Below are 25,381 nucleotides of genomic sequence, written 5' to 3'. Positions count from 1 at the left end.
GAGTTGTAATCCACACAGGGGCGAATAAAACTCGTGTATAAAGTCTACAACTGTGCAGGGGTAAAGAAGATACGGATTCGGCTTAGCACACCAAATCTCATGGAAGCAGATTTTACGAAAGAGGTAATATGTTCTTTCCCAGGTAAATACCTAGAGAATGAAACCCCGAATGTGTTTAAAGATGATACAGGATTAAGCTGGATATTGTTAAAAATTAGAGGGTACTCCTATGGAAGATTCCATCGAGTTGATAGATGAAAAAAATGCGTTTTTGATGGATTAAAAACAACAAAATTACTTTTACCCCAGTCAGAGATATGAGCCAAGTCAGATATTAGGTGTGCTGAGACGGACGCTGTGGGAAGCGAACGGAAAGATGAAGGGTGGAGTCATCAGTGTATGAGTGAATAGGGTTAGTTGTACAGCTCGGAAACTCATTGATGAACAAAAGAAAAAGAGTTGGTGATAGGACAGAGCCCTGAGGAACATCAATATTGATAATTCTAGGAGAAGAATGGTGGCCGTCTACAGCAGCAACTACAGAATGACCAGAAAGGAAATGCACAGTTAGAAGGATAGAAACCGTAAGAGGGCAATTTGGAAATTAAAGATTTATGCCAGACACGATCGAAAGCCTTTGAGATGTCAAGTTCAATGGCAAAGCTTTCGCCAGAGTCCCGAAAGGAGGATGAGCAGGAGTCTGAAAGGTAGGTGAGAAGATTGCCAGGGGAGTGTCTTTCGCAGAACTCGTACTGACGATTGGAAAGAAGGTTGTGACAGGATAGATGCTTTAAAATGTTTATGTTCAGAATAGACTGAAAACTTTTAAAATCCAGGATGTTAAAGAATTGGGCGATAGTAAGAGGATTGGGAATGGTCATCCATCTTTCGGACAGGCTGAATGAGAGCAAACTTCCAGCAAGAAGGAAAGGTACAAGTTAATATACAAAGGCGAAAGAGTTTACCTACGCAGGATGCAAGCACAGAATCAGTTCTTGAGGACAATAGGAGGGACCCCATCAGGCCCACATGCCTTCTTAGTACTGAAGCCAGTGATAGCAGAGAATACATCAATTGAAGAAATTTTAATGTCAGCCATGAGGAAGTCAGAAGGGGGAAGTGATGGAAAGACAGCACCGAAATCATCTAAGGTGGAACTGGAAGAGAGTGTCTGAGCAAAGGGTTCTGCTTTATCAGTAGAAGAAATAGCTATAGAGCCATCAGGATGGAAAAGAGGAGGGAAAGATGATGAAGTAAAGTTGTTAGAAAGGTTTTTGGCAAGGTGTCAGAAGAGTTGGAATAACTGGAGTTGGAGAGTTAAAAGTATTTAGTACAGATGATATTATTTTTAGCAGTGCGAAGAACATATTTACCATGATTCCGGGCAGAAACATAAGAGATGATTCACGAGTGGGTTAGTTCCGGTACCGTTTGTAGGCCTTCTCCTTGTTGTGGACAGCATTAGAACAAGCGTGATTAAACCATTTTTTTTTTTTTCATTAGGCAAAGGATATGAGAATGGAATGTATGCTTCCATGCCCAACAGAATAACCTCCGCAGTGCGGAAGGCACACTCAGGATGGCTCTCGGCCATGGAAGCAATAATCATTCCAAGGAAAATCAAAGATTTACTGCCTGAGGGCCTCCCAATCAGTGGCTCCAAAGTGCCACGACCGACGTTTCTTTGGAGGATGCACGGGCCGAACTGGAGCAATAGGACAGAATAAGGTGATAAGGTTGTGATCGGAGGAGCCCAACGGAGAGAAAAAAGTAATTGCATAAGCAGAAGGATTAGTTTTAAGGAAGAGGTCAGGTATGTTTGAACTCCCTCCAAGGCGGTCAGGGATACAGGTAGGATGCTGTATATGTTGCTCTAGGTCATTAAAAATAGAAAAGATGTGGGCCTGTTCACCAGGTGGATCAGTGAAAGGAGAGGAGAGCCAAAGGTGCTGGTAGAGGTGTGGTGATGATATGGTAATGAGGTGATGGTACTGTGACGGCCGGTTGGTGGTGATTGTGTGTTGCTGGTGATGGTGTTGATGTGATGCTGGTGATGGTGTTGATATGGTGGTGGTGGTGGTGGTGGTGGTGGTATTTGTGGCAATGGTGGTGGTGATAAAGTGATGAAGAAGGTTGTGGTGAAAATGGGAATGTTGGCGAAGCTGGTGTTGTTAATGGTGGGAGAGAAATGACAGTGGTGACTGCAATGGTGATGATCAGTAGTTGTAAGGGTGTGGTGATGGTTGGCGTGGTGGTAATAGGAGTGGTGATTGTACTGCAAGGATAATGGTGGTGGCAGGTGTTATAGTGACAAGATGATATATAACGTACCGTGCAAGAATAAAGAGCCGTAAATACAATGATAACGATGGAAATATACATGATTTTTGTAGCAAACACTAACATGTTCCCTTGGGCAACATATTAACTTTCCCTCGACAAAGTGAGCCCTTCCCCCTCCCCCTATATTTTACTATTTTTACGATTCAGGTAATTATGGTAAACAGTAATAAGGTACGCACAAGCTCTTTTTGTATTTATGAAGTGGTTCATCGTATTCTTCATGTGTAATAACCCATTCGGTTAAAGGACGTGTTTCACATTGGAAATATATTTCTTTTTACGAATATGTAAACTTTTCAAGGGGAAGATAACTATTATAAGTACTGTGGTTACACTACAGCATAAAATATTCAAGTTCTTAATCAAGTAATTAGTTACACTACAGCATAAAATATTCAAGTTCTTAATCAAGTAATTAGACAAAACAAAAATATACGAATTTTTTTAGCATAATATTTATTTGTTATGAGAAAGCGTTTGACTCGGTTGAAACGGTAGTAGCCTACTGGCGAGAGCAATTCGGGAGTAAGGTTAAAAAGAACCGTACTTTGAAATGCTAGAAGATATATACAGAGGTAACAGTATAATCATTAAACTCCATAAGGATAGCCAGAAATTACCAACAAAGTAGTGTTAGGTAAGGAGACAATTTCAACCAAGTTAACCACACCATACTTAAAGAACGCTTCCAGAAAATTAAATTGGCATGGCAAAAGGATTAACATTAACGAAGGCAATTGAACAGTCTTCATACACAGTTCTTTTCAGTGATCAGGGTGGAACTGCAAGAAATGATAGGTGATGTGTACAGGAAGAGTCTGAGATAGGGTTTGAAAATAAATATGAAGAACAAGAGAGTTACGCGTAACAGACGTTTACTCCCAGACAGGAGGTGAAGAACTAGTATGTGGTGAAATCAAATATCTAGGGTAGACATCTCAGCTGTTCCAGATCATGGCTGCTAAATCAAGCAGAGAACAGGAATAGGTTGAAGAGCTGTCGGTAAGCTAAGGAATTTACATAAAGGGTGAACGACTGCTGTTGTCAAAAGCGGCAGTTCCAATATATCTGTGTCGTTGTTCAATTTATGGATCGAAAACGTAGAGTATCGTTGAAACGCAATCTTAGGAGTTGCTCAGAGAGGAATGGAAAGGATTATGCTGAGTATCACTTACTGTTCAGATATGAAAAAGAGAGCTTCCAGGTTAGGGAAACAGTCGAGAGTAAAGGATATCACTATAGTTAATTAGGAAAAGCAGATGTGAGCAGGTTGTGTCCTTTGGAAAACAGATAACAGAAAATTAACCACGAGATTTCAATGTTCACCACCACCTTTGGCTCTCCTCTCCTTTCACTGATCCAACTGGTGAACAAGCCTACACCTTTTCTATCCTTCATGACCTAGACCAGCTTGTACAGCACTCTACCCGTATCCCTGACCGCCTTCGAGAGAGCTCCAACATACTTGACCTCTTCCTTACAACTAATCCTTCTGCTTACATTGTTAAACTTTTCTCTCTGCTGGGCTCCTTTGATCACAACCTTATCACCTTAACCTGTTCTATCGCTCCGGTACGGCCTGTGGACCCTCCAAAGAAACGTCGTCTGTGGCACTTTGGAGCTGCAGATTGGGAGGCCCTCAGGCAGTACTTCTTTGATTTTCCCTGGAATGATTATTGTTTCCATGGACAAGAGCCATCCTGAGTGTGCCTTATGCATTACAGAGGTTATTCTGTTGGGCATGGAAGCATACATTCCTTTCTCATATCTTTTGACTAATGCAAGAAAGCCTTGGTTAAATCACGCCTGTTCTAGTGCTGTCCGCAACCAGGAGAGGGCCTCTAAAAGGTACTGGAGCCAACCCACCCCTGAACCACATCTTTTATACGTTTCTGCCCGGAATCGTGCTAAGTGCTGTTCTTTGCTTTGCTAAAAATAATTTCATCTGTACTAAATGCTCTCAACTCTCCAACTCGAATTCTTCCCGCTCCTTCTGGCACCTTGCCAAAAACCTTTCTAACAACATTACCTTATCATCCTTCCCTCCTATTTTCTACTCTGATGGCTCTGTAGCTATTTCTTCTACTGATAAGGGAGATCTCTTCGCTCAGACTTTCTCCTCCAATTCCACCTTACACGATTTCATTGTTGTTCCTCCATCACTTCCCCCCTCTGACTTCCTCATGGCTGACATTAAATTTCTTCAGCTGATGTATTTTCTGCCATCATAGGCCTCAGTACTTACAAGGCATATGGGCCTGATGGAGTCCATCCTGCTGTTCTCAAGAACTGTGCTTCTGTGGATACATCCTGCCTAGGCAAGCTCTTTCACCTTTGTCTATCAACTTGTACCTTTCCTTCTTGGTGGAAGTTTGCTCCCATTCAGCCAGTCCCAAAGAAGGGTGACCATTCCTAACCCTCTAACTATCGTCCAATTGTTTTAACATCCTGTATCTCAAAAGTTTTTGAGTCAATTCTTAATAGAAAAATTTTAAATCATTATTCCTATCACAACCTTCTTTCTGATCGTCGGTATGGGTTCCGTCAGGGACGCTCCACTGGCTATCTTCTCACCTACATTTCAGACTCCTGGTCATCCTCCTTTCCGGACTTTGGCAAAAGCTTTGCTATTGCACTTAACATCCCAAAGGCTTTGATCGAGTCTGTCATAAATCTTTAATTTCCTAACTGCCCTCTTACAGTGTCTATCCTTCTATCTGTGCCTTCATCTCTGGCTTCCTTCTGGTCGCTCTATAGCCGCTGCTGTAGACGGCCATCGTTCTTCTCCTAGACCTATCAACAGCGGTGTGCCTCAGGGCTCTGTCCTATCACCAACTCTCTTCCTTTTATTCATCAATGACCTTCTAAGCTGTACATCTAACCCTATCCACTCATACACTGATGACTCCACCCTTCACCTTTCCATTCGGTTCCTGCAATGGCCATCTCAGCAGTTACATCAGCAAACAAGGGATGAGGCTATGGCACACCTAATCTCTGACTTGGCTCGTATCTCTGACTGGGGTAAGAATAATCTTGTTGTTTTTAATGCATCAAAGACTCAGTTCTCACACCTATCAACCCGACAAAATCTTCCACAGGTGTAACCACCAATGTTTAATAATATTCAGCTTAATCCTGCATCATCCTTGAATATGCTTGGGGTTTCATTCACTCGGGACTTATCTTGGAAAGATCATATTACATCTTTTTTAAAATCTGCTTCCAAGAGATTAGGTGTGCTAAGCCGACTCTGTTCCTTCTTTACTCCTGGACAATTGTTGACTCTATACACCGGTTTTATCTGCCCCTGTGTGTAGTACAACTCTTATGTGTGGGGAGGTTCCCTACATACAGCTCTTCCAATAGGGTGGAGTCAAAGGCTTTTTGTCTCATTAACTCTCCTCCTCTTACTGACTCCCTTCAACCCCTGTCTCTTCGCTGCACTGTTGCATCTTTATCTCTTTTCTATCGCTGCTTCAATGGTCTTTGTTCCTCAGAACTGTCTGCTTGCATCCCTCCACCTCTACGACGGGTGCGAAGCACCCGTTTAGCAGCAAACTCTCATCCCTTTTCTGTCCAACTCTCAAATGCAAGAGTTAACCGTTACCCCCAGGCCTTCTTTTATGCAACAGGTCAACTCTGGAACTGTCTCCCTCTGTCTGTATTTCCTGTTTCTTATGATCTCCAGTCTTTCAAATGCAGTGTGTCCAGGCATCTCGAAATGATCGGATCTTGAATTTGGCTCTCTCTTGTATTTTGCTTTTCTCTTGGACGGAGAAGTTATTGCGGGCTCGCGGCCTTTGTTTCCTTCTTCCCCACGTAAAAAGAAAGTGGAGATGTGAATTTTCGGAGGTTTGCTGGGTTTCGATGGAATAGGTAAAGGGCTAATAGGTCAGAATAGATTAAGATGGGAGAGGCCTTTGCCCTGAAGTGGAATGACTCAGGCTGATGATGATGATGATGATGAATATCTCTCTCACACACATACTGTACATAGTTGTATCAGCGTAAGTTCCCATCCAGGTTACATCAGTTTTATTTCTTGCTACTATGCATCCTTCACAAATTGATGCTATTTTACGATAAGGATAATTATGTGGAGCGTTATGATGTGTTGTCCTGCTTTGTTTAATTTTCATCAATTCATCAATTTATTGATATCCTGAAATTAATTAAAGACATAGTTGGTTCACGATTAGCGGGCCGATTTCAGCTTGGTACCAAATCTGTGCTGCTCGGAGCATACATTGTAGATCTCGGAGGTTGTATGGACTGGGCTACCACCATTTTATAAACTCTAGAAACCAGTGACGTCTTTTTTATCTTACATTTCCCCCCTGCAGACAGTATCATTCAGTTTACGGTGAATACTCAGAACTGGAAGGGATGTACAGTATGTTACACTCACTAACTCTTTCTGTATCAATGGGTCCTCGTAAGCTGAATAAAGGTGACTGGAGATGGCATTAATATTATGGGAAAAGACATCACCATAATGTTGAAGTTAAATATTTAATAACACTTTCTTTCGATTTCTGTCACCTCACTCCCCACTTTATCCTCTCTGCTCCCCACTTTCCCTTACACACACCCTTCATTCCCCTCTCACGGACCAAAATCTTTCCTTCCCCTGTCTACCTCATTCTTTCTCCCACTCACATCGTTTCTTCCTTTCTCCCTCACTAACACCCTTCCTTCTCTTCTCCACCTCCACTTCTCTCCCACCTTGCAGTGAGCCCATGGACGACCCCAACCCTGTGCCTGGGGACCAAGAGTATCTGATACGTGGCGTTGGGGACACTGAACTCTGCGCCAAAGAATGCTCAACCTACACCACATTCCCTTGCAAGTAAGTCTAATCACGAAGGATACAAGAAAGTCAGCATAAAGTACAATAAAACATAAATCTCAAAAAATCGTTACAATAGCATGCTTTTTCTTTTTTTTTTACCTAACTCCTAACCCCGTGCTGCTCAGTTGGTGGTTAAGTCTTGTCAGTTTCGAGAGAGGCTCATTCCGCCTTAAGTAAGGTTCATTGAATTTCATGCAACCACTACTTTGCATCCAAGCTGTGGGAGTGACAAGTTTCTTTCAAGTAAAAGTAAACTGACTTTAGTTAAAGGAAGGTTAGACAAACGTTTCTGTAAGACGTTCACCAGATTCCTCTGTGAGCAAGTCCTACAAAATATGACCGTACTACGAAGCAGTTCACGCAGCTCTTATATTGTTCTCCAGATATCATTACAGTACTTATAAGAAAGAGGATTCTGTATGATCTCTTACTCCTCACTCAGCAGTAAGAGATCATTTAGTACATAAATGTTGACAAAAGCAAGTTTAAGGAACTCGCAAGAAGACATTATCTTTGTTACAAGATTCTGTAGTACATCAACAAATTTGAAAAGAAGAAGAGAAAGAAGAGAATAAAAACAATTATAAGAGAGAGGAAACAAAGGCAACTATGTAAGCAAAGCTGACGCTGAAGACAGATCAGCACGTCTCCTCATTTGTCACAGTGTATCACCTGGCCACCCTTCACCCTCCTCCTATCCCATTCACTTACATAGCTCCTCATAGCCTTTTTCCTCAGTCTTTCCCTGGTCTCACATTCTAATCATCGTTGTCCTTCCTCCTCCTCCTCCACCTCCTCCTTATCATCGTCATTATAATAATCTTCTCCCATTCCCCTCCCTCCTTCCGTTTTCCTTGTCCTCCTTTCCCGGTATCTTACTCTGCCTTTTCCCTTTGTCGTTTCTTCATCTTGTTCCTTATGCCTGTCATCATCATCATCATCATCATTGTCATGAGTATCATATAATCGCCATCATCTATAATATATTGATAGCCATTATCACCAATCTTCTCACTCCAATCCAACTCGTCATTATTATCTTCATGATGATCATCATCCCTCTAACAGGCCTTTTTTTTTTCTTTCTTTTTTTTTTTTTCTTTTTTTTACAGATCCTTTCACCTGTGCGGGGACCAGTGCTACTTAAGCCGCGTTCAGGGCACAGACGGTAAACCTCAAGCGCTTGAGGGATGCCACCTGTACGTCCTCTCAATCGCCAACACATCCCTCCCCGACCCGCCCACATCACAGGCACACACGCTGCTCCTCAAGGCCATCCACGACCACCTTTTCACTATCGTGCTGCCCTATGGGGTGAGAGTGTTTAGAAGGATGACTCTCTCTCTCTCTCTCCCTCTCTCTCTCTCTCTCTCTCTCTCTCTCTTCAAAGCTATATATATGTGCAATTTCACGGAAATGACCTACTACCTCTTCCTCGTGCGCGTATTATAACACCAACTGGGACAATCATTAGTGACCAAAACATACCTTCAGAATGTATCAATCGACATGAAATTGAAACCATCCTGCCGCCACGTTTCATCATAATCCTTTTTCAAGTTTTGGCTACACACACACACATACACACACACACACACACACACGGCCAGGATTATAGTATACTTGATACTGGTTTTCATGTGAGTGCAACTGTCAGGCGTTATCCATAAGAAAAGGGAATATGTGATCATGAGATGCTTATCACCTTCAGTTTGGTCACGTAGTTATTGATTTATTCTTTTGTTGCCTCCAGACGATTTTGTTCAGCTTAGGAGAAACATTTTGAGATGAAACGTTAGTTGTGGCCGTATTTAACCTTATTAAAAGTACAGACCCTTCCTAAGGTCAGCAAACTCATCTGGCTGTACCAAGAATATAGTGGAAGGTATACGACGTCGAACTGAAGGGGTTATCATCGTATCTTACCATTTGAATGCACTGGCTCAGGTGATTTTGTGTAAGTGCGTGTGTCTGTGTATGTGTGTCACACACACACACACACACACACACACACACACACACACACACACACACACACACACACACACACACACACACACACACACACAAGATTACCTGAGCTAATCCACTCAAATTGTAAAACAAAACACACACACACACACACACACACACACACACACACACACACACATATATATATATATTATATATATATATATATATATATATATATATATATATATATATAGATAGATAGATAGATAGATAGAGAGAGAGAGAGAGAGAGAGAGAGAGAGAGAGAGAGAGAGAAAGAGAGAGATTATATAGATAGATAGATAGATAGATATATCCGCCCCTCTCCCGATGACGACTCGTTGAGCTTCCTGGATCCACTGACTGACTCCCTTCTTCTTCATTTCTGCAACATTCGCGGCCTTTCCTCTAACTTTCTGTCTGTAGAACACCTCCTCTCCTCCTCTAAACCTCACCTCTTCCTTACTGAGACTCAGCTGTCTGAGGCAACTGACAGCAAACCCTTTTCTGTATCCTCCTACCTTCTTTCTACTTATTTCAAAGCCAAAGATGGATGCTGAGTATATGTACGCAACCACCTATCTTGTTCTCGTGTTCCTGAACGTGATGTTTCTGAATTCTCTACTCTCTGGCTTTGGCTTTCTTGTCATTCTCTGACAAAATATATCTGCGCTGCTTACTTATATCCTAATTCTACTGACTGTCAAAAATTCTTCGACTATCTTACTTCTACGATAGTACACATTCTATCCATCTTTCCTTTCCCTGATATCTCCATCTAGGAGATTTCAATGTTCACCACTACCTTTGGCTCTCTTCTCCTTTCATTGATCCACCTGGTGAACAAGCCTTCATCTTTTGTATCCTAAACGACCTAGAGCAGCTTGTACAGCACGCTACCCATATCCCTAACTGCCGTGGAGAGAGCTCCAACATATTTGACCATTTCCTTACAACTAATCTTTCTGCTTACACTATTAATCTTTTCTCTCCGTTGGGCTCCTCCGATCATAACCTTGTTACCTTAACCTTGCCCATTACGGAGGTTATTCTGTCGGGCATGGAAGCATACATTCCTTTCTCATATCCTTTGACTAATGCAAGAAAGCCTTGGTTAAATCACGCTTGTTGTAATGCTATCCGCATCAAGGAGAGGACCTATAAAAGGTATGGGAGCCAATCCACCACTAAATCACATCTTTTTTATGTTTCTGCCCGAAATCGTGCTAAGTCTGTTCTTCATTCTGCTAAAAATAATTTCATCCGTACTAAATCCTCTCAACTCTCCAATTCGAATTCTTCCCGTTCCTTCTAGCACCTTGCCAAAAACCTTTCTAATAACTTTACCTCATTATCCTTCCGTCCTATATTCTATTCTGATGGCTCTGTAGCTATTTCTTCTACTGATAAAGCAGATCTGGTCACTTAGACGTTCTCCTCCAATTCCATCTTAGATGATTCCGGTGCTGTTCCTCCATCACTTCCCCCCTCTGACTTCCTCATGACTGACATTAAAATTTCTTCAGCTGATGTATTTTCTGCCATCACAGGCCTCAGTACTAACAAGGCATATGGGCTCCATGAAGTCCCTCCTGTTGTCCTCAAGAACTGTGCTTCTGTGCTTACACCCTGCCTAGGTAAACTGTTTCGCCTGTGTCTGTCAACTTGTACCTTTCCTTCTTGGTGGAAGTTTGCTCTCATTCAGCCAGTCCTAAAGAAGGGTGATCATTCCCAACCCTCTAACTATCGTCCAATTGCTTTAACATCCTGTGTCTCAAAGTTTTCAAGTCGATTCTTAATAGAAACATTTTAAAGCATCTTTCCTATCACAACCTTCTTTCTGATCGTCAATATGGGTTCCGTCAGGGACGCTCCACTAGCTATCTTCTCACCTACCTTTCAGACTCCTGGTCATCCTCCTTTCGGGACTTTGGCGAAAACTTTGCCATTGCACTTGACATCTCAAAGGCTTTCGATCGAGTCTGGCATAAATCCTTAATTTCCAAACTGCCCTCTTATGGTTTCTATCCTTCTATCTGTGCATTCATCTCTAGCTTCCTTTCTAGTCGTTCTATAGCTGCTGTTGTAGACGACCATCGTTCTTCTCCTAGATCTATCAACAGTGGTGTTCCTCAGGGCTCTGTCCTATCACCAACTCTCTTTCTTTTATTCATCAATGATCTTCTAAGCTGTACATCTAATCCTATCCACTCGTATGCTGATGACTCCACCCTTCACCTTTCCATTCGGTTCCTGCAACGTCAACCTCACCAGTTACTTCAACAAACAAGGGATGAGGCTATGGCTGACTTGGCTTGTATCTCTGACTGGGAGAAAATAATCTTGTTGTTTTTAATGCATCAAAGACTCAGTTTTTACACCTATCAACCCGTCAAAATCTTCCACAGCAGTACCCATTAATGTATAATAATATCCAGCTCAATCCTGATTCATCCTTGAACATGCTTGGGGTTTCATTCACACGAGACTTATCTTGGAAAGATCATATTGCATCTCTTGTAAAATCTGCTTCCAAGAGATTAGGTGTGCTAAGCTGACTCCGTTCCTTCTTTACCCCTGCACGGTTGTTGACTTTATACACGGGTTTTATTCTCCCCTGTTTAGAGTACAACTCTTATGTGTGGGGAGGCTCCCCACATACAGCTCTTCTCAATAGGGTGGAGTCAAAGGCTAGTTGTCTCATCAACTCTCCTCCTCTGACTGGCTCCCTTCAACCTCTGTCTCTTCGCCGCACTGTTGCCTCTTTATCTCTTTTCTATCGCTACTTCAGTGGTCATTGCTCCTCTGAACTGTCTGCTTGCACCCCTCCACCTTTATGCTGGGCGCGTAGCACCCGTCTAGCAACAAACTCTCATCCCTTTTCTGTCCAACTCTCTAATGCAAAAGTTAACCGTTACTCCCAGTCTTTCATTTATACAACAGGTCAGCTCTGGAACTATCTCCCTCTGTCTGTATTTCCTACTTTCTAAAATCTCCAGTCATTCAAACGCAGTGTGTCCAGGCATCTCGATATGAATGGATCTTGAATTTGGTTCTCCTTTGTATTGTTTTTATTTTTTTCTTGCAAAAAAAAAAAAAAAAAAGTAGCGTTCATGTGGGCTCAGCCTTTGGTTCATTCTTCTTTGCATAAAATATATATATATATATATATATATATATATATATATATATATATATATATATATATATATATATATATATTCTAATGCCAGACGCCTCAATCCCGTACTGGTTGGCCACAAACAAATCGCCTCTACGTCGCCCTGTCCCCCGCCATTTCACTGCCCTCCTCCCAACTCACAACCCTCTCTGTCATATACCTCTCCACTCCATCCCTCCATCTCATCCTCGGCCTCCCTCTTCCCTCTCCCACTCACTCACATACACTCTCCTCGTCAGTCTCTCACCCTCTATCCTCTCCACGTGACCAAACCACCTCAGTGTGTTCCTCCTAACGTTTCCTATCACATCCACAGCCACACCACAACGCTCTTTTATATCCTCATTTGTCAGCCTGTCTCTCCATGTGACTCCACAGGCTCCTCTTACATAACTCATTTCCACTGCTCTCACTCTCGACTTTTGTCCTTCCAACAACGTCCAAGCTTCACTTCCATACGTTAGACTTGGTATCACAATACTATCATGTAGTAACTTTTTCACTTCCATGCTCACTTCCCTGTTTCTTATCACTGCTTTCAAGGAACCAGCAACCATTCTTCCTTGTTGTACTCTTTCAAGCACTTCACCCTCCAAACTTCCATCCTTACTCATCACACTACCCAAGTACTTAAACGTACTCACATTTTCCATTTCCTCACCATCCAACCTCACTGTACATTCACTGACTTCACCTCTCTCAAAGACCATCACTTTACTCTTCCCTACATTCACCTTTAGATTCCGTTTCTTACACACTCTCCCAAACTCATCCACCAAGCCTTGCAGCTCCCCTTCGTCTTCACTTAACAACACAGTATCAACTGCAAACAACAGTACAGGGAGTTTCCAAACACTATCCTCTCTCACTAGGGCCACTCCAACATCCAATGCCCTACATTGTACAAATTTTATTACCCCATCCATGTACAGATTGAACAACCACGGAGACATGACACATCCCTGTTTCAACCCAACCTTCAAAGAGAAAAATTCACTTAGTTCACCATCCACACGCACTGCAGCCTTAGCACCATCATACTTACTCTTCACAGCATTCAGTCACTTCCCATCTATTCCATATATTCTTAATACTTTCCACAATCTTTGTGTATCCACCCTGTTATATGCTTTCCCCAAATCCATGAAGACCGTGTACAACTTCGTTCCCTTCTCTAGAAACTTTTCCACTAAAGATCTAAGAATGAATATCTGATCTACACAACCTCTTCCCTTCCTAAAGCCTCCCTGTTCTTCTCCAACTAATTCTTCTGTTATTTCCCTAACTCTGTCAATAAGTATCCTACCATACACTTTTCCTATTACACTAAGAAGACAAATGCCCCAACGATTACCACACACTTCTTTTTCCCCTTTTCCTTTGTACAAAGGAATAATTATACCTGACTTCCAATCCTCTGAGACTACCTTCCTCCAAGGCTAATCTGCACATCTTCCACATCGATTCTACTACTATCTCTTCCCCTTGCTTCAGGATTTCACCACACAGTCCATCAATTCCTGGGGCTTTCCTCAATTTGACTTTCTTCATTGCTTCCACAACTTCTACCCTACTGATTTCTTCCTGTCTTCTCACCTCCCTCCTTCTCCCAGCCATTCCCCAGCCACTTATACTCACATTACTTCCATTCTCTATGTTCAACAATTCCTTAAGGTGTTCTCTCCATCTGCTCACTTTTCTCCCTTCTCCACTAGTAATTTACCATTTTTATCTTTCACTGCCCTACTAACTTCACTGCCACCCTGTCTTACTCTCTTCACCTCTTTCCAGAACATTTTCTTACAGTCCCTCCACTTTACGGTGAAATTCCTTCCAAATTCCTCATCCACTTTCTTCTAACTCTCTCTTACTAATATTTCACCTCTCTCTTCCTTTCTACATGTAATTCTCTCTTCCGCCTCTCAACTTCTTCCACGCCCCTATTTCTCATCCATTCATTGTATGCTTTCTTCTTTTGTGCCACAGCCTGTCTCACCTCTTTATTCCACCATGCTGTTCCTTGCACCCCCTTCCGTCTTCTCTTAACCCCACCACATCACATGCTGCACATATTTCTTCTGTGAATATCTTGCTCACACCTTCCACGTCCCCCATCTTCTCCAGTTCATATTTACCCTATCGTTCCTCCACTTCTCTCTTATGTACTGCCTTTTTTTCATCCTTTTGTAACCTTTCCACTCTCCTTGCAACTACTCCTTCCTCTCGTCCTTCCCTTCTGCTATTTCTCATCACTCGCCATGTATAGCTGTGGATCATTTTGTGCCTGAAGAGGGTATTGGCTATCACCAACCCCCTCCCGGCACAAATTTCCACCAATGCACTGCCATTCTCATCTATCTCAGCAGGCACACCCCACTCACCAACTATTCCATCCACCTTCACATTCCCTACTTTACGATTCATATCACCAATCAAAAACACTCTCTCATTCCTTCCAAACTTTTCCATGCACACTTCCACGTTTGTCCAGAACTCTTCTCCCACTTTGCTTGCACAATCTTGCATTGGCGCATACACGTACACAATCGCCCACACTTGTATTCTAACTTTCAGTTTTACCCACAAAATCCTTGAGCCAACTGATCAATGTTCTCTATGTTCTTCTTCCATCTTTTACTCACAACAATACACACTCCTTCTTTTGCCCTTTCATTCTCACCCACTCCTGCACATATACCCCATCCATACTCCCATTCTCTCACGCTCTCACCTCGCCATTTAGTTTCAGTTACTCCACATGCGTCCACTTTCGCGCCATATATATATATATATATATATATATATATATATATATATATATATATATATATATATATATATATATATAGTAAAACCTCGATATAACGGACTTCAATAGACCGGAATTCGCTTTTATCAGACTCGAGGAGCTACCAGACTAAATTTCTATATATTGGAAAAAGTCTGATAAAGCCAGAAGCAGTCCAGAGTGTCTGACCAATTCAGCTATGTTCACCACAATAAGGTAAATAAAAGCCATGTTTATCAGTGTACAGTACAGAATTATTATACATATTATACCATTTTATTAATGTACTGAAGTAATAACACAGTACAGTAGTGCTGTGGTAGTCAAAACAGTTTAAAAACTGTTCATGCAATCCGGGCTAATGTCTGATATATTGGAAAAAGTTCGGAATAGCAAGGGGAAGTCCGGATGTCGCTTTTATCGGAATTTCGCATTTTTCGGAATGGTTTGGGCCCCAATTAGTCCGTTATAGTATATATATATATATATATATATATATATATATATATATATATATATATATACACATCTATATATATATATATATATATATATATGGAGCCTCTGTGGTACAGTGGTAGAGTGTGCGTTTCGTACACCGGTGGATCAGGGTTCACGCCCTGCAAGGGTAATAAACTTTGGGAGTGTTTACCCGGCCACGTACTGCATTGGCGGACACAAGGGGCGCTGTGGTTGAACCAGTGTCACTTACTGTAAAGTATGCTTGCACCCAGTCGGCTTGCACGAGCCGATTACACTTGGTTCAAAGACTACACACACATGCGATGCCACTCCAACACTACAATTACACTTACAAGCACTTCTCACCCTACATACGATCTCTACCAGACAGCCTAAGCCACTTGGTAGAGATATATTGGCTGTATCGTCCCGACTTCGGTCGGAATAGGCCGGTCCTGCAGTGGATACTCAAACGGCTCATGATGATGATGATGATTTATATATATATATATATATATATATATATATATATATATATATATATATATATATATATATATATATATATATATATATATATATATATATACAGAGGTACTGTATATGGAAAGTTTTTAACGCTTTACCAGAGGATCAGACCAGGAACTCCTTGACAGGAGCCAGGCACTGATATCACTACACTCACGAAATCGCGACAACGTATGATGGGAGTCTACGAATGCCTGTGGATATTCGCTCAGTTCTAACCGTCCCATGTCACCACTCCAATTGGAATAAATTTTAAAAACATATATCATTGTTTCAGGAGTGACTGCTTATATGCACAGACAGTAGTGTACCACTGAGAGAATTAGTATACAAATACCGTTTCACCCCGCCCCTGTAACTGCCTGGAGAGGAACTTCCTCCCTCTTTCCACGGATCATGTCTTGCATCGAGTGTGAACCACTGAGCTGGAGAGGCTATCTCCGCAGCGAGTGTGTAACTTTGGCCGCCACATTGAAGCACCTGCACTCGTCGCCTCCACAATGGTAATGCAATTGGATCACTGTTCTTACCTTGCTGTTTCTGTTTCGCTGTTGCATACATAAGCTAAGCAGTGGGCCATGGCACTATATTTTCCGAATTCATCGGCTGATTTCAAAAGACGTCGGCGTCGGTGGTGTAGATAAACAGCAACAGAGCCGCCCTGGGCCCCTGGCGGCGGTTACACAAACTACGTGATGCTACCCATGAGAAAGCCTCTCCAAAGAGTCTCCATACTATTGAGCTCAGTGGTGTCAACACAGCCGTCGAAAATTGGTAGCCCCGAGAGATGGACATAGGGCAGAGCAGCGTGATGCAGCAGCGATAAGTGAAGGTTACCCGAGTGTCTTGAGCAGCAAATCACCTAGCCTCCTTGCAGCACTGTCACTCCATCCTCAACGTCGGTTCAGGACAGTATGACCCCCAGCAGTGATCAGCGAAGGCCGCCCGTGATGTCTTGGCGGTGTCTTGGTTTGAACAGATCTCCTAGGCTCCACATCTCTACATTGACCAGTATTTTCTTCTGTTTTCTAGATTTAGGAGTGTTGGGTAGCTTGAGTGTGTGAGCAAGCAAATTTACTTGCCATAAGTTCTCTTGTAACGTTAGCATTCATTTAGTTGTAATTAATAAATTTACAGCTTATCTTTTGAGCTCGATTAAGTGTAAAATCGTGTTTCGCTTTTCCAAATTGTTCGTACTTAATTTGCTCCCAGCTTGAGAAACTTTAATTAATCACTACTGGTAGGACAGCCAGTTCTCACAGTAATTCACAATAAAATCGTTCGTGTAAGATAGGAGAGGCGAGAGGAAGAGCATGGTTTAGTATTACTAAGCTCCAGGATGAATTATTAATTTGTCAGGGGCAGGCTCATTTTCAGGAGACCGACAGTATTTATACTTACTAATTCGTTACCAGTGAATGATTATTCCTGACTACTGTTTGAAGAGAAAGTTTATACAGGTAAATTTCTTGTTTTCTGAAAATTGACAACGTAAGCCAGAATAAAGTAATACTTATATCCGTAATAAAAAAAACATAAAACCCTCCTTTCTTTTGACACCATACCATGATAATAGCTGAGTTGACTGAAATGTGTCATTATATGGGTTCTAGTTGTAACATAGCCTCCCTTAATGGATTGACCTGGTTCTTCAAAGAATTCAGTTGGCTTAGCCTTTTCACTCCATGGCATATTGATATCAGTGTCTGGTTCTCATCAATTGGTCTCTGGTTCGATTCCCGGTTAAATCGTTAAAAACTTTCAATAAATATGTTCACACATGCAATGTGTGATTCCCCAATAGCCTACATATATATATATATATATATACCTGGTATATATATATATATATATATATATATATATATATATATATATAGAGAGAGAGAGAGAGAGAGAGAGAGAGAGAGAGAGAGAGAGAGAGAGAGAGAGAGAGAGAGAGAGAGAGAGATACTGTATATCTATACATATCTATCTATCTATCTATCTATATATATATATATATATATTTATATATATGTGTGTGTGTGTGTGTGTGTGTGTGTGTGTGTGTGTGTGTGTGTGTGTGTACGTACATATATTCTCTGTCTTAAACAGTTGCCTGTGATCTCTTCACCATGTCTCACTTCCTGCTAATTTATGCACCTCAGTTTGTACAGTCAGTCTGTCTACTTCCCTCCACTTCCAGGAGGACGGCCTGGTACTGTTGTCAGCTACGGAGGCGTTTCACTACTACGGGTACGACCCCAATGCTGCTGCGAGGTCTGAGTTCAAACTGCAGGCCACCTCTACTGTCCTCACCTCTCCTGACTTCACACAGCTCCAGGTACTCTCTCTCTCTCTCTCTCTCTCTCTCTCTCTCTCTCTCAGGTGCCTCACTTTTTGCCCCATTCACACGGGCGGGTAAATGCTGTAGTTGTCCCTAACTGTGTCACTCACTGAGTTACTATACTGTCTTAAAGAATGGATCCCGACCTTGTGAAAGAAGTCTTCGGAACACGGTATTTTCACCATGGCAGACCTCCCTCTTGGCTAGGCTTAGATAGAGATGGCGACCCCAGAGTTTCCCACCCAAAACTATTAGACACAGCCAGATTTTTACTAGTGGTCTCGGCCAGTCCCTATGCACTGCTAAATTTTTTAAACCAGAGAACATGAAATTTTGCACCTTGATATTCATCCCAGTCACATTTTGGGAAGGGTAAAACCACTGCGTTGCCCCAGATGGGAGAGGGGGCCACCCTGGATATCCCGGCAAAGCTGTTATGTTTGGCCAATGTTGTTAACCTAGGAACACGAAACTGTATATTAGTAGGCGTTTTCCCCAGCCAAGTTTTAAGCAGGGTGGTACTCTCAGCGACACGCCCCCCTCCCCCACGAACAGATGCAGGCGGCCCCCAGGGGAAAAAAAAAAAAAAAAAAAAGTTTTTTGTCTAATAACATGAAATTTTGCATAATAGTTGATCTCTTCTGGAGCCACGTCTCAGGCAGGGTGAGCTTTTATGCACAGTCATGATTTTTAACCTTCGAATACGAAATCTTGCCTACTGGTAGACGGTCACCCCGGCCAAGTATTAGGAGAGATGAGACCCCTGAGGGCTACCCCCCATTTTGAGGACTGCCACCAGGAGGAGACAACACCATAGTTTTTATGTAGACGTATGAAATTTTGGACAGTAGTAGACCATCATCCGGACCATACTAATTGAGGCTGGGACCCACGAGGTTCGCTCCTCCATCTCCCCGTAATTAACAAAGGTCTGCAAAATTAAAATAATTAAAAAATGTTTCAATTCTGAGTAGTTATTTTTTATTGGACTTATGAACACAATAAAAAATACATTTAGAATGTTTGCATCACATCACATTTTAGTATAGAATTAAAAAGAAATTTGATTAAAATATATCGAATTATAAATTTCAGTCGATCAACACAATAGTTTTCTAAATTAATTGAAAAATAAAATATATAGTCACTGTACTTTTTTAAACACATACATAAAGAAAACAACACTATATATTCCATGACACACATTTAGCTTCCCTAGTCTTTGTAAGTTCTCTTTTTTTTTTTTTTCCCTCAGAACTTTGGTGCCCAGTCGTTTGTACACTTTTTTTTTGGTGCGTCCCTATGAATAATCCAGCAATAGTCCGGCACCATACTGACATCCCAACGTCCCTTCTTTTCATATCCTTGATATCCTGATGGCTTTTTCACTCTGTTCTTCACTCACCGCTCCACGATTTTCGGAGAAAAATTCCAAATGCTAATCCAAAAAGTGAACTTTGGGACTCATGTTGTAACCCAACTCCTTAAACTTGACCAACAAATTTCTCAAAATTACTTTGTAATTTGGATCCTTATTGTTACCTAAAAACTTAGATATTGCTTCCCTGAATGATACCCAAGCCTCTCGTTTCAGGTTCTTCATCACACCATCAAATTCTGCATCAGATATCAGTCTTCTAATATCAAGTCCAGTAAATATGCCCTCATTCAATTTAGCTTCAGACGAACCAGGAAACGTTTGGCACAAATACATAAAACAGGCTCCATCTTTTGACTGGGCTTTGTCAGACTGTTTCATTAATCCAAGTTTAATATGAAGCGGTAGAAGAAGCACTTTATCTGGATTCACCAGGCTAGGTCTGATGATGCTTTTGGCACAAGCTGTAGAGTTTTTGAATTTGGCCATTCCATCTGAACCCACTGTAAATCCTTGGCTCTGCTGTCCCACTCACAGAGAAAACATGGAATTTCTTTTTATACCCTGGCTGCTGACGCAGTGGGATACACAGAAGTTTCAGGTCCCCATATATAAACCAACGGTGTTCACAGTAGTTGAGTTTCTCGAGAAGATCTTCCCAATTCTGATACGTTTCTTTTAAATGCACAGAATGAACAACCGGTATTGATGCATGATTATTACCATTATGAAGAACTACCCCTTTCATGCTTCTTTTAGATGAATCTATGAATAGTCTTCATTCTTCTGTACTATAATCTGGGCCGCTTACGTCAGTGCAATCAAATAAGGATCCATCCTTTTTGAAATATTGTACAAACTCTTTTTCTCTCTTTCGGTGCCAAGAGAAAATTACGTTTGGATGAAATAAGTTTTTGTATTTTAACTGGGACCCCAACAGCTCTACTGCTTCTTTGGGGAGACCGAGATCTCCTACTAGATCATTAAGTTCATCGTGAGAGAATGGCTGTGACTCATTGCTTGAACACGTTGGTACAAAATTTGCATCGTCTACTGCAGCACTTTCTTCCTCTGAATGAGTTTCCGCATATTCAAGACTATCGGGTGGAGCAGGGATTGGTAGATCAGGTCCATGTGGTACAGGTCATATTGCTGATGGAAGCTAAGGATAAACAATTTCTGATTATGTTGTTTCCTTGAATTCTGCTGGAACAATCGTTACCATGATTATTGGGTTCCCTACATACCATCGGAATACCAAAAGTAAGAACCTTCTTTTTACCTTTTGTCCATTGTCTTAGTTCCTCAGCACAAACAGCAGACACTGTGAGGGACCCACTTTTTGTCCTGATCACCAAGTTTTATTCAAGAGTAGGCGTAATAAGCTTTTTAAACAAAATCTGTTATATTCTGTTTTAATTTTTTCACTAAAAAAATTCCATAAATGCAGCAGAAAAGATCAGGGCTATTCACACAACCTTTAGACGCCATATTGTGATTGTTAAAAGTAAAACAAAATTTTAAATAATCTGTTAAGACAACAAAATAAATAAATAAATATCACCACTTCTTCAATAAAACACCACTAATTTCATAAATATTACTGTAATAAAAAAAACTGCTCTGAAAATAATTTACTTAGGCAATTAGCTGAGTGACACTGAGATATGTTTGCTGCACTCCAGTACTGGTATGACCTTTCACTGTGTTGTGTTCCAGCTTTATTCTGGCTTATCAGATAAAATACCTGTGTTGTTTTAAACATGGGTTTTAATATTAGAAAATAATTAAGACATATCATTGTAATACAATATCCATATGTAAATAATTATATAGTCCGAATTTATTTTTGAAAACCTGTAATTAAAAAAAAAATGTTATGTTATGGTGAAAAATAGTTTTAATTTTTTAATTTAGTGCACAGAAATTAAAAAAATCACATGAAATAATCAAAACAATTTTATCAGTGTATACCTGTGTATTTCTTTCCCCTTACAGTATTGCAGGGGTGAGTGCGGCCATCAAAGATTTCTTTTGTCTTGTTCATATTCACCTGTCACTCAACGTCTAGCCTAATTTTTATTTTAATACTCATCACCTCGATTAGCAATGGGATGCGCCAACACCTCACTCACCTAATCCTCATTCATTACGCCATCGCTTAACCGCTCCGACTTTAGTCCAGATATTTTTAATAACTGTATTATACAAAGATGAATGAATAAATAGTGAAATATTAAGAAATTATAAATGAGAGTATAACGACGAATTATGTACTAATTCACAAATAATATGCAGGGTCCAAAAGAACCATTTTCATTGTTTCGCAGTGACCTACTGTACTCATTATTAATATTATTATTATTCTCTCTCTCTCTCTCTCTCTCTCTCTCTCTCTCTCTCTCTCTCTCTCTCTCTCTCTCTCAGGTGGCCAGCCTTGATGATTGTCTCACGTTCTGCATCAACTGGAAGGAGTTCCGCTGTGTTACAGTCAGCTACAGGTTTGAGCCAGGCGAGGGCAGCAGTTTGGCCGGGATAGGCACAGGCGGTGTTGATGGCAGGGGTAGGAGACTCGGCGGCAACCTTGGATGGCGTAGCAACGGCAGAGGAGGCCGGAGAAGGGATGGCGGGGAGGCAAGGGAGGATGGTGGGGGTGAATGCATGTTGTCGTCCATCCACTTCGTAGATCTTAACTCCACCGATCTGAAACCCGACAAGATTGCTGACGTGTATTCAAGTTAGTCATAATATATATTTTTTTCATTACCATCTTGCTAACTGATATGATCATTTACCTGCTAGATGTTCCTTTTTTTTCTGCTCTAAATCTTTCACTATCTCAGTCTGCTCTAACTTAAGCACCACAAATCTTGCCCTTCTTATCAATTCTTCACTTCCTTAATCTGCTTTGACTCCTCCAACTCTCTTAAATCATCTAACCCACTTCTAAGTAATGCGCCTCGAACTACCTCTCGCTCTTCACACTCTTAGTCTGCCGTAACTTAACACCAGTGCCTCAAAGTTTACCTTTAACCTCTTCACTACGGTAGTACTTTTTGATATTGCTACAAGCAGACGACTTTATTCAGCTTAGAAAAAACTTTTCTAACTGTAGGTGCTAGATGTAGACGTCTTTTCAGTGTGACAACAGCAAGTCTCCCCAAAACCAAATATAAGCTGAGGTGGGAAGGTTGAGGCATAATCAGTTGCCACCATATTCAAGGGGTCGGTACCTTCACTGCTTCAGTCCTAACTCGGACATCACACCTCTAGTCCCACCTGCAAATATCTAATTACTTTGCTGCTTTAACACCAAACCATCTCTGTCTTTAACTCCACCTCAAAGAATACGTCATCACTAACTCCACCTCCAATATCATGTCATCTCCAACTACACCTTATTCCTTCACTCCCTCATTCTGCCCTAATTTGGACATGCCAACTTAACTTTCGTCTGAGTGAACATCTGTGACCATATCCTACACTTCGACAGGGCTCTATGTGGTGGAGTATGATCCAGTGTTCGGGGGAGTCTCCCTTAACACCTCAGGACCGGTGCTCTCAGACGTAAACTCTCTCGACGATTGTGCCAGGTATGTGTGTGTGTGGGGGGGGGGGCAGGGTTTAGGTAACAACGAATGAGGGTAAGGAAAGATTGGAGCTGCAGGGAAGAATAGATAAACGGGAAACGAGAGGTAGGTATAGTGTCATTTTGTTACATTGTCACACAATGGTGCTCTGTGGTAACTGAATGTTAAAACCGTCAAACAATTATTTCTTTAACACATACGGTAGGCTCTACAGAAGCACTAATTAAATGGTAATTTCTTCTGACAGACAGTATTATGCACCTTTGAAAGTATATCAGTAAATGACGCTGAAAACACCGTGTTCATTCACTTCATTCTTATACGGTTTCATTAGCAAAACCGAAGGCGCTTCTGTTGTCATCGAATCCATTTTTGTGCATATACTTCTATGTGCAGGCATATCTACGCGTGTTCTTGTGCATATATATATCATCATCAGCCGTTTGAGTATCCACTGCAGGACCGGCCCATCCCGACCGAAGTAGGGACGATACAGCCTATGTATCTCTACCAAGTGGCTTAGGCTGTCTGGTAGAGACTGTATGTAAGGTGAGAAGTACTTGTAAGTGTGATTGTAGTGTTGTAATGGCTTTGGATGTGTGTGTAAGTGTGATTGTAGTGTTTTAATTGCTTTGGATGTGTGTGTAGTCTGTGAACCAAGCGTAATCGGCCCGCGCAACCGACTGGGTGCAAACATACTTTACAGCATGCGACACTGGTTCAACCACAGCACCCCTGGTGTCCGCCAAAGCAGTACATGGCTGGGAGAATGCTTCCAAAGTTTATAACCCTGGCGGGGCGCGAACCCTCACTCTCCAGTGTACGAAAACGCACACTTTACCACTGTACCACAGAGGCTCCCCATATACATATAAAAGAGAATGATTGTGTGTGTGTGTGTGTGTATTTAAGTATGTACGATATATATATATATATATATATATATATATATATATATATATATATATATATATAAGAGAGAGAGAGAGAGTGTGTGTGTGTGTGTGTGTGTGTGTGTGTGTGTGTGTATTTAAGTATGTGCGTATGTATTTAAGCATGTATGCATGCATGTATGTACTGTATGTATGTATTTACGTATGTATGTATGTATGTATTAACAGAGTATTGCAATAATGCCTTGTCCGATGTGCATCAAAACCGGCACATACATTGTGTGTGGGTCTGGGAAGAAGTGATTTGCACTAAGTGTTTAGTGCTGATCAGTACAGGGTCACAGGTTGCGGTCGGTGTTAGGGTGTGGCGTTATCTTATGAATGACTGATATTATTTGCATCATACTTTCCTCATGCACTGCGCGTGGTGATGGAGGGAAAGTGATTTGATTTGCATGCAAATTTGTCAGAGATCATGGTCATAGGTGAAAGTCAAATATCAGATGCGGTATCACTGTGTACGCCGAGCTCCCATCTCTAACCCGTGTCTGTTGGCAGGCTATGTAGGGATGGCACCGAAGTTTTAATAAGTCTTAACGAATATTATCCTTTGTAACTCCCAAACACTGAGGTATTGAAAGTTTTCTTAGTATCTAGCCCTACTATTCTTGCTCGTGTATACCTACAAATCTTGTAAAGTACCTAAAACATAATGCTAACCACTTGAACCACGATAGGCAAAAATTTCAATTTCTCCATATTCTTTTTCCTCCTCCTCCTCCTCCTCCTCCTCGTCCTTTCTTTCTCATATTCCTCTAAGTTTAAAACGGCAAAAACCAGTCATTATTATTATTATTTTTTTTTCACACATGGTTTCATTTTCCTCAAGATCGGAAGCACGGTAGGTATTACTCGAAAAAAGACAAAGGTAACATGTTGGGAATAGGTTAATTTTGATAGTTCTGATCCGACTGAGACAAAACTTGGTGAAAAGGGTAAAAGGTGAGCAAAACGTGATGTGTATCAGGTTTGAGAACAG

At 41.4% G+C, this 25,381-nt stretch overlaps 1 protein-coding gene across 1 annotated transcript in view; it reads left to right on the top strand.

Moving 5' to 3' along the window:
• LOC145399103 (uncharacterized) overlaps nt 1-25,381 on the top strand; it is a 172,696-nt gene that overhangs the window by 111,412 nt on the left and 35,903 nt on the right. Inside the window, exons 15-20 of the mRNA XM_080271849.1 lie at nt 7,079-7,195; nt 8,311-8,512; nt 18,341-18,478; nt 22,287-22,360; nt 22,499-22,596; nt 23,353-23,452. Coding sequence (XP_080127975.1) covers nt 7,079-7,195; nt 8,311-8,512; nt 18,341-18,478; nt 22,287-22,360; nt 22,499-22,596; nt 23,353-23,452 — 729 coding nt within the window. The remainder of the gene's footprint in view (nt 1-7,078; nt 7,196-8,310; nt 8,513-18,340; nt 18,479-22,286; nt 22,361-22,498; nt 22,597-23,352; nt 23,453-25,381) is intronic.

Source organism: Coenobita brevimanus, chromosome 47 (assembly GCF_032717465.1).
Source record: "Coenobita brevimanus isolate Jiangsu-jjx chromosome 47, ASM3271746v2, whole genome shotgun sequence".
Classification (NCBI taxonomy): domain Eukaryota; kingdom Metazoa; phylum Arthropoda; class Malacostraca; order Decapoda; family Coenobitidae; genus Coenobita; species Coenobita brevimanus.
The sequence above is the reverse complement of the archived record's forward strand: the minus strand, read 5'-3'. Positions and strand labels throughout refer to the sequence as shown.